General features: G+C 43.4%; 1 protein-coding gene across 4 annotated transcripts; it reads right to left on the reverse strand.

Annotated features, from left to right (window-relative positions):
• Positions 1–3,678: 3,678 nt before the first annotated feature.
• On the reverse strand, positions 3,679–7,647 carry LOC135552305 (UPF0500 protein C1orf216 homolog). Of its 4 annotated transcripts, none has more exons than XM_064983852.1 (2): positions 7,585–7,647; positions 3,679–5,471 (listed from the first exon to the last, which is right to left on the reverse strand). In XM_064983852.1, the coding sequence occupies exon 2, from the start codon at positions 5,345–5,347 to the stop codon at positions 4,250–4,252; it is 1,098 nt and encodes a 365-aa protein (XP_064839924.1). In that variant the 5' UTR covers positions 5,348–5,471; positions 7,585–7,647; the 3' UTR covers positions 3,679–4,249. The 4 variants fall into 4 exon arrangements, with proteins under 4 accessions (XP_064839924.1, XP_064839922.1, XP_064839921.1 ...); XM_064983850.1 differs by lacking the exon at positions 7,585–7,647 and adding an exon at positions 6,584–6,675; XM_064983849.1 differs by lacking the exon at positions 7,585–7,647 and adding an exon at positions 6,432–6,577.
• Positions 7,648–10,362: the final 2,715 nt, after the last annotated feature.

Consider the following 10,362-nt stretch of genomic DNA (forward strand, 5'->3'; position numbering starts at 1 on the left):
ATTTTACGTTCAACATAAAAACAAATTCAGGCCTCGATGAATTATGTATTCATGAGGATATCTGTCAATAAGGCCCCTTGTCTAAATGGTGGTTTACTTTATGGAGAATAACATTATTATTAGGCATAGCCTACATTTCAATAGCAACTATACAACATGTATGCCTTTGGACTTCTGATACATTTGACCTTTATACATTTTCAACATCTTATTAAAATCAAATGAAAAATGTGTGGATTAATTAATTTTCATGTCATGCAAAGAGCACTTCCCATTCTCTATATGAGGACATATGTATCTTGTCCATCCCTGACTTTCCTTGGCATTTCTAAAGCACTCCATCAACACTTTTGTTAAGGCTCTCTGCACAATTTCTATCCTCACAGAACTGTAAAGGTTATGATGATATAGCCTAGTTGTGCTTTCTGTTGTAACGCTACAGCCCTCCAGTTGTACCGAAGGTAGTTGAGCATTCGCTAAGCATTTCCAATTTAGGCAATTCAGGAAGTGGTTTGATATTCAGTTCATTAATTAAAATGTCCCTAGTATTTCTATGATGATCTTTTCCAGTCATTCATTTATATATATATATAGATATATATATTCATTTAATTCTAATTCGCTGTTGTGGTTACTGATATATAGATATATATATATACATATAAAGTAAAATTATACAAAGTCTGGCTGGAAATGAACCAATAATTTGTTTTATTTTCAATTGGAAACAAAGAAAAAGCCCAGCACTCAAACCACCCACACAATTTCATACTCAAGAAAGATATTTATATATATATTATATATATATATATATAAATATATAAATATATATATATATATATATATATTTATATTTATATATATATACTATATGGCTCATGGGAAATATTAGTTCATTTTCAATTTGGTATGTGGATTCTTAGTAAAAGTGATGAGATATCTATCTATCTATCTATCTATCTATCTATCTATCTATCTATCTATCTATCTATCTATCTATCTATCTATCTATCTATATATCTATCTATCTATCTATCTATCTATCTATCTATCTATCTATCTATCTATCTTCTGCTGTATGTTTGCTCTTTCTCTTTTGGCCACAGGTCTTTCTACCCAGTTCATCATACACAGGCCGCGGGCCGCAGCCCTCTGCCCTCCCTCCCCCAATCCCCCACCACCCCCTTTCTGTCAAAGCTGATTGTTTCCACGCCAACAGAGTGCTGGGGGCTAGCACACTGTCACACTACATCAGGCAGAGGGAAGAAAGGGAGAGAAAGAAGAGAGGGACGAGAGAGTCTGCTCTATGGACTCATCCGACAGCACTGGGTAGTAGGAGCCTGTATGTCCAACTCACAAAACACAGGGGTTGAACTGAAGCTACTGCACTTCATTGGATCATACAGAAGAGTGCCCCCTTGTGTTCTTCACACGCTATTTAATTTTATTTAAAAAAGTGACCAACGGGCTTTGTGATGAATAGGCGCCCTCTGGTGGACTAAAACATATTTTCTTATTTCACTCGATTTTGTAGGCCTACTCTAAGATACCAAAGATTTGTATAACTATCACTCATTGTTCTATCTGTGAGGATGATGAGTCATGGTGGGTTAAGCTTGTTGTCATTGTCATGTGAAAAAGACATGACGGAGTGATGGGGGGAAAAAACACTTCAACAAAAGGCAAATAATTGAAAATCACCATCGTTATGGCACTATTATGCATAGGATGGACTAGCCTGATCTGGACGATGATCGATCAATGCATGATTTACACAATTACAGGTGGTAGGCTAAATCAAGGCAGTATCATTGATACAAAATATAATTCATGACAATGGTAAGCGTTTTAGGCAGAACTCCACTGCCATTGAAATCCACGTTACCCACGAATGCGCGCACGGAGTGGCAAAGTTGCCAGATGTCTACACAATATCCCCAAAAATCTGAACTGTAAATTCCATACAGTCCATTTTTTGAGTTTAATGAGCAGGTGAATTCTTGTTTCGCAAATATCTCAGAGAAACACTTGAAACCGAATTGGGTGACAGGAGCCACAGCTGTGTGCACCTCTCTCTCTCCCCCGCGATAATTTGGGAGAAAACGCCTCAAACGGCGTTGCTAACGTTATCTTCGCTCGTTTTAACCGACAAAAATTAGCAGTTCTGCTCGAGGAGAGAGACGGTGCGGCATCCCGCAGCCCCCCCCCCCCCCGTGCGTCTGCTTCTCCCCGGGCGGGGTGCTCTTTCACCGGTGTCGCTGTTCGCGCCCAGCAGGGCCCCCGTTACACATGCCTCGTGTCCCGCCGTGCGGCGAACCTATTATACAGTGTCGCTGAAACGAAGAGATGTGTTCAGGGTGAGGGCACGGTGTTTAACGTGAGACACTACGCAGAATACCGATTTGAGTTAGAATGTGCATCCAAGAAAACTTTGTTCCTTACAGAGAGAGACACAATATAAACATTTGCTTGAATTGGCCCTTTGTGGAGTTGAGGCCAATTAATGTGAAGATACTGCTCTTTTGCTTGGTAGGGCAGACTAGGTAACAAGCCCGAATAAAATGACCATCACATCTCATTTTATAGGCTATAGGCCTATGGGTAACGTTTCCCTTTGCATTTTAACTTCACTGTAAATACATAGCCTAATTACATAATGGTGATTGTATATCCTCAAAATGGGGTTTTGTTCTCCCCGTGTACTGTTTCTCTGCGCTTTTTGGAAACGGTGTTTGTACACAGGACAATAACAGAACAAACAAACGTGTTGGCTGGTTATCCCAGACGCTTCCACATTTGATGTCCTACATACATCCCGCTTAAAAGCCAATAAACAACAGATAAATATGTTAATTCTCTCACACTTTCACTGTCATGCCTGCGTCCAGGAGAGGCGATAAGCTTTAGAACATAAGCCTGAGCGCCCGGAGTTCGGAGGCATAAGCGAGGATTATCACAAACTTGCCCCGGGGTTTGGCTCATACTGCGGGACTGGACCGGAGGCTGCTCACCGGGCTGGATAGGACCACCGGGCCCTGGGGCGCAAACTGACAGATTCCCCGGGGGACTGGACTCTGCAGGACCAGCTCAACTCAGACTGCAGATTAGGTGGCGAAGGCTGGTATCTCTGGGAGCACACACACAGACACACACAGTACGGCTAGACGTTCCCTGCCCGCGGCGACGAGAGACGCAGTAACCATGCCTATAAAGATTGATGCATGTTCCTCACAGGGCTATCACACCCCCAACAGAACACACTCATGATGAGGCGATACAAACGAACTTTGTGCTGTTGATAAAGAGACGATTGTAGTAAAATTATCATGTACCAGAGGCTGCAATTTATATATTTAAACAACGAATACAAAGAGGCTTTAACGGTTCTATTAGTGCTTTATGAAAAGGATCAATTCCTTCATCTCAAATTGAAGATCAACATAATTCGCAAATAATTATCTCAAACGAAGGCCTATATTTTAGGTTTAGCATGTCTTCGTTCGATATAAACAATCTGACATTGCCTACTTGTTCTCATATTCTGCTAATCCACACCTTTCTGTGTACACCGACCTAACGTTGATGTTGGCTTTATACTGTGCGATGAGTGCAAATAGACTAGTAAAATCCCAACATCTTCTTCATAAATGTATACATTATTAACTCACAATACACGAATATCTCTAAACCAATTTTATTATGTCACTGGAGAAGACAAACATGATATACATATAATAAAAACAAAACAAAAAATTCACCTCATATGTTGTATTTGGAATATTTTGGGATTATACCACAGTTATAGAGACAAATAAAACAGTACATTCTACACTTATATAGAACATTTGAAGATACAGGCATATATTAAACTTCATATAATATGTTATATATTTCCATAGTTTGGCAGGGTTAGGGTGACAAAAGTCATCCTGGCTCTCAAGAAGAAAGGTGCCTTGGATATATTTGGATCTCAACACAGGGTAGGAGGCCAACAAATCAAAAACAAACTGCATTACCAGCGTATTAAAACATCACATCAGAGTAAAATCTCAGAGGATGTTTGGAGATTGTCTAGTTTCGGGAAAAGTCAAGTCTAGGACACAATAAGCACAATAACCATGGCCAAGGCAACAATGCCTTTGTATTCCCCTTCAGCGACTGGCCGGTCTCTGCTGGTGACCACTTCCTGGTGACCACTTCCTCTGCTGGTGACCACTTCCTGTTGGGGCCTCTGCGCTTCCTTCCTGCTCTACGATTGGCTGGCTGTGGCAGTTGCAGTGGTGGAAGCGCCCATGCGCAGCAGCTCCTTCCTGTGGTCGAGGATGACGTCAAAGCTGGACTGGAGGCGGTTCTGCTGCTCCTGGACACGGCCCTGCAGGCTGCGCACCCAGCGGATCAGAGCCAGCCTGCGGTACATGGTGAGCTGGGCCTGGTGCTTCTCCATCTCTTGGGCCTTGAAGCGCTCGCGGTCCCTCAGGGTCCACACGGCGTCCTCCAGCTCAGGCAGCTCGCCGCAGTCTGTGTCCGAGTCCGACAACGCTCCTCCGTCAAGCAGACTGTTCCCCATTCTCAGAGGCTTGCTGCTCCTTTTCCTCTCCATTTTGTCATCCCACTTCCTGGTCAAAGAGGGGGTAAGGGGGCCTGCTGGGGCGGCAGGGGTCTCCTGGTTGCCCCCCTGGTGGTGGTCAGGCTTGGGCTCCCCCACACCGATGCGGTCCCACCCTCCCATGCCGGCCCCTTCGCCTCCGCTCTCCATGTTGAGAGAGGACAGGCTACCACTGGACCTGTAGCTGAACTCAAAGTCTGAGTCACTGTCGCCCCATTCCTCTGGGTCCTCCACTTCCACCTCCTCCTCCTCCTCTGCCTCCTCTTCCACCACCACTCCCTGTTTCATGACACCTCCCCCCAGGTCTTGTTTCTCCTTCTCGTCATCGCTCATCCTCCCCATCTCCTCCTCCATCTTGCCCTCCTCCGCACCATCCGGGGGCACTCTTCCGTACCCATCGTCCCCACTCTCAATCTCAGGCAGGGACTCCAGGGGGCTCCAGCAGGGCAGACGGGAGAGCGGGGACAGGGGCCCCGGACCGTAGTGGTTGGAGGAGGAGGGAAGGTGGGGCTGGTCGCGGCCCAATGGGCCCAGGTTACGAGGACGCACCTGGTTGCGATTCTCGTCTCCCCCCGTCATGACATCATCGTCTTGACCCAGGAAGTTGAAGTTGCCGTCCTTCTCGCCTTGCTTCCTTTTGCCCCCCTGCTGCTGGCTGTTGTTGCTGAGGATCCGCAGTGGGGAGGAGGTGTCTCCCTGGCCTCGGTACTGGGGGTTTACGGGTCTGTCCTGGTGGAGCATTTTGCTTGGCTGAAACTCACTTCTGCTTGCTGGGGATTCAATTCTCCGTGAATGAGATTCAAGTCTTCTTGACCGAGACTCAATTCTTGTTGAAGATTCACTTCTTGATCTTGACTGAGAGTCACTGTTTAGAAAAGCAGAGAGAGAAAAGGGAATAAGATATGGAAGTTAATTAAGGCAATTGTTTCAAGGTTAATCCTTCACTATATATCAGATAAATCTTGACTCATTTCTCTGATACAGTCCAGTACGCTGCTGCATAACTCACAAGTTTGATATTAGCCTACGACCAGTTAATCTTCTAGCCATCGCTGCCATTCCGTCTCGTTCTAATATATTAAATCGTAGCTTCTCCGTGCATCCAATGGCACTCCACTTAGGCCTATATTACCATCAAATATTTACATGTCTCCTCAGAATGGAAATTTCACTAATCCTTACTTCGGGGTACTGCCACTCATTCTCCGCTCTGTCTCATGATGCGCAGGCACGTGGTGCTGAAGGACAGCGACGAACGTTCCGGGGTTGCGACTGGCACTGACGTAAATATGGTACTGGCACTGACGTAAATATTGGCGCTCGATTGGTGAGGATCAAGTTATCAAGTAAAATCGACATTGGGTGATGTGATATAACATATCAATATTATGCTTTATATTCGTCTGAGGTTCGTGCAATAGCCCAACAATTAAACGCACTCCCATCCTTCTTGTAGCCTATGTTTCGGCTAGGCTATAAAAGCTGTCAACTACAGGATGTTCTTTATGCACCATTAATTACGTCTTCTTAGACTTGTGACAGTCAGAAGTGAAATACCATAAAATTCCTTTAAATTAATTAAGCAGATACAAAATTAAGATGTGCGATTTGACAGGAACGAACGACGACGCCCGATGAAAGCATATGCTTATAGCTTATCATAACACAAATTATTAGAATAGCCTACCTACACAATGTTGTTTGAGAAAAATAGATGACAAAAAAGAAACACGGTTTTATTAAATTAATATAAAAGATGAATTAATCTCCATTGTGCGTTACGTAATAGCCCAGACCTCGTTCATCAGCAGCGCTATCAGCTCACCCCATATCCTTGTTCTCCTCGCTTGTCCGCAGCGATAGCCTCGCTTCCACTTATACAAAACAACCTTTACCATTCCTTATTTCATTCGCTGATTACACAATCATTCGGATTGACAAATGTGTGAATCGATACATAAGAGGGCCTTGTCTTACCGTATGCTCGTAAAGTGCTTAGTAGAGGAAGTAGATTGGGAGCCCTCCCTATTTCCCCCTCCTCTGGTCGACCCTCCTATGTGATGTTTATCTGCGACTACCCCCCCCCCCCCCACCTCTCTCGCTCTCTCATCCACTCTTTCTAGCACTCTGATAGAACGGACTACCCAATGACTCACTTCCGAAACTGGGCAGGGACGGTAGAACGGGAAAATGCAGAGAGGTGAGCAGAAAGTAGAGTGCAGCAGAAATTACATTGGAATGTCTCACCATATCCTTGTTTTTTTTAAAGGGAAAGTACGACCAGAGAAGTATATACCACAAACTAATATTTGTTTAGGCTACTCAAATGTAACTAACCTATAACACATTCTCATAATTTTGCCAAGGGAGACAGACTGCCATTTGTTGCATTAAACTGGTGACTGTCGGTATTAGATTAGAGAGAACGCCTGTGTTGAGTGCGAGTGTGTTTTCGGGTAGGAGGTGTGGCACATCAGACAGACTTTGCAAGTATACTCCCTCCCCATCTCCTGTCGCTTGCGGCAGAAGAGCGTACCCCCCCCCCCCCCCCCCTTAACCCCTTTCCACTTCAACAACATCCCCATTCAAGTGCTGCACCTCCAGGCTGTCCCCTCCTCCCCATCGTTCAATAGTAGCCTAAGCACATGAAAAATACATCAAACACAGCGGCCGCCCGCGGCCTTATCACATGCAAAATCATCTCCATCTTCCAAAACCGAACACAGAACCGTGGAGCAGGACTCCGATATAGAGAAACAGATAGCAACAGAGCCAGAAAATAGAAACATTGAGAGACAGAGAGAGAGAAACAGAGCATGCTTTTGCGGTGCATGTGGACCAAATGTTCACACGAAGGGTCATCCGCGAGGTCCCTCGGGGCGTTAAATAAATATTGTGCGTCGGTTATTGCGCAACCGAGGCAACTCATAAGCACCCATCTCACAACACAGGCATTGAATAAAAAGAGCATGACTTACCTAGTGAATAAGACCTTGTTATTTAAAAAATGTTGTTTTTTTTACACAGCCCCGAGTAATGACCCACTTCCCTCAGTTCTGCTTCATCTCCAGCAACACCAGTCCTTACTGTGACAGTGGCCAAGGGGAATGACCCATGGCTATACCGTCAGCTCACAACACCACAATGCATAGCGGCAGATACAGTACAGAAAACCAGAGTAGAGTGGACCTACAGCTCTCTCTTCTCGAACAGAGATCGTTCAATTAGCCAAGACAAAGTAAATCAAATAATTAGATTTAGATTTTCCACCCCTTGGGAAGCTTCACCGAGAGTGAAAGATCTCATGTTTCTGGTGAATTATTCTAGCCTCCTCTTAGTTGGGAGTAAAAAAAAAAACTTTTCCTTTACATTTTGCGGTTGATCAGGGCCCACATTTAAAACAAATGTAGATAATATTTCCCCATCTTTCAAACGAGGGGGACTTGGTTTGGGAGTTGGGATAATGTTATGACTGAATAAATAAAACCCAGGATTACATCTCCGCCTAAAGCTAAGAGGGTATACATGGGGTTCATTCCAGCCCCTATGCCTGCTCCTAATGTTGTGTAATGAGCCTTCCTGCAGCCCCTAACCCCGAGACCTGCTGCTAAATCACCATGGACTAATGAGATGGAGAGATAAAAGCGGTCATTAAAAGTACTCCTAACGAGATCCTATTATTAGCCACTTATCATAATCATTAGATTTTAAACTGCAATTATCTTTACTGGACCAGGAGTGGTCCTATCTGAGCCCAGAGGTCAACAGAGAATGGATGGAAGTAATAAGGGGCAGTCATGATTCCGTCAAAGTCAACTTATATTCTATTGTTTGAAATTCTGAAGCCAAGGTGAGACTGAGCAAAATTAAGGTGCAGAGAGCGAGAGTGACGTTAGGGACACATTTAAGTATGCGATATGTATGTTACTTATACTTTCGCACAATTCTACTGACATCGATGCAAAATTTGCACAAAACTTAGTGTGGTGGTGGGAGGGGCATTTCTTCAACTAGGGTCCCAACCGAAGCTAAGTCAGATACAGGTGCCTTCAGAATGTATTCACACCGCTTGATTCTTTCAACATTTAGTTGTTAGAGCCTGACTTTAACATTTATTAAATTGAGATTTTGTCCTCACTGGCCTGCACACAACACCCCATCAGTGGTGTAAAGTACATAAGTAAAAAAAAAATACAAATACAACTTCAATCGTTTTCTTGGGGTGTATCTGAGCTTCACCATTTATACTTTTGACTACTTTTACTTCACTACATTCCTAAGGAAAATAATGTACTTTTTACTCCGTACATTTTCCCTGACACCCAAAAGTGATCGTAACATTTTGAATGCTTAACAAGACAGGAAAATTGTCAAATTTACACGCTTATCAAGAGAACATCCCCGTTCTTCCCTACATCCTCTGATCTGGCGGACACACTAACCACACGTTTGCTTCGTTTGTAAATGACGTCCGAGCGTTGGAGTGTGTTCCTGGATAATGATAAATATATAGATAAAAAATTGTGCCGTCTGGTTTGCTTTAATAAATAATTGAAAAGTATTTATACCTTTACCTTTGGTACTTAGGAATATTTACTAGTGTTTAGTCGTGTTTTACTGGGTGACCTTCACTTTTACTTGAGTCATTTTCTATCTTTACTTTTGCTCAAGTATGACAATTGGGTACTTTTTCCACCACTGTACCCCATGTCAAAGTGGAATTATGTTTTTCCAAAGTTTTAGAAATGAATTAAAAAGGAAAAGCTAAAATGTCTTGAGTAAATAAGGATTCAACCCCTTTGCTGTGGCAAGCCAGGAGTAAAAATGTGCTTGAAGTCACTTTTATTTATTTCATTGAACAAGGCAAGTCAAATTCTTATCGACACGGGGCCATTTGTGCGCCACCCGATGGGACTCCCAATCACAGCCGGTTGTGATACAGCCTGGAATCGAATCAGGGTCTGTAGTGATGCCTCTAGCACTGAGATGCAGCGCCTGAGACCGCTGCGCCACTCGGGAGCCCCAATGGACTCACTCTATGTTCAAAAATAGTGTTTAACGTGATTTTTTAATGACTACCGCAGCTCTATATCTACACATACAGATAATTTTTAAGGTTCCTCAGTCGAGCAGTGAGTTTCAAACACAGATTCAACCACAAAAACCAGGGAATTTTTCCAATGACTTGCAAAGGGTATTGGTAGATGGGTAAATAAAGCAAAAAGCAGACATCAAATATCCCTTTGAGCATGGTGAAGTTATTAAGAACACTGTGGATTGTGTATCAATACACCCAGTATGAACTGTTTCGGAGAGGAAGGAAACTGCTCATGGATTTCACCATGAGGCAAATGGTGACTAAAACATTGAGCTTAAATGGCTGTGACACGAGAACTGAAGATGGATCAACATTGTAGTTACTCCTCAATACTAACTGAATTGACAGTGAAAAGGAAGCCTTTTTACATCCTGTTTGCAACAAGGCACTAAAGTAATACTGCAAAATATTTTGCAAAGCAATTCAGTGTTTTATTGGATTTGCCACAAAAATATTACAGAGCACAGTAGTGGCTGCATCATGTTATGGGTATGCTTGTAATTAATCGTTAAGGACTGGGGAGTTTTTCAAGATAAAAAAGAAACAGAATGGAGTTAAGCACAGGGACAATCCTAGATGAAAACCTAGTTCAGTCTGCTTTTCAACAGACACAGAGATGGCGCCGACAGATGGTCGCCTCGCTTCGAGTTAATGCCAC

Source organism: Oncorhynchus masou, chromosome 13 (assembly GCF_036934945.1).
Source record: "Oncorhynchus masou masou isolate Uvic2021 chromosome 13, UVic_Omas_1.1, whole genome shotgun sequence".
NCBI lineage: Eukaryota > Metazoa > Chordata > Actinopteri > Salmoniformes > Salmonidae > Oncorhynchus > Oncorhynchus masou.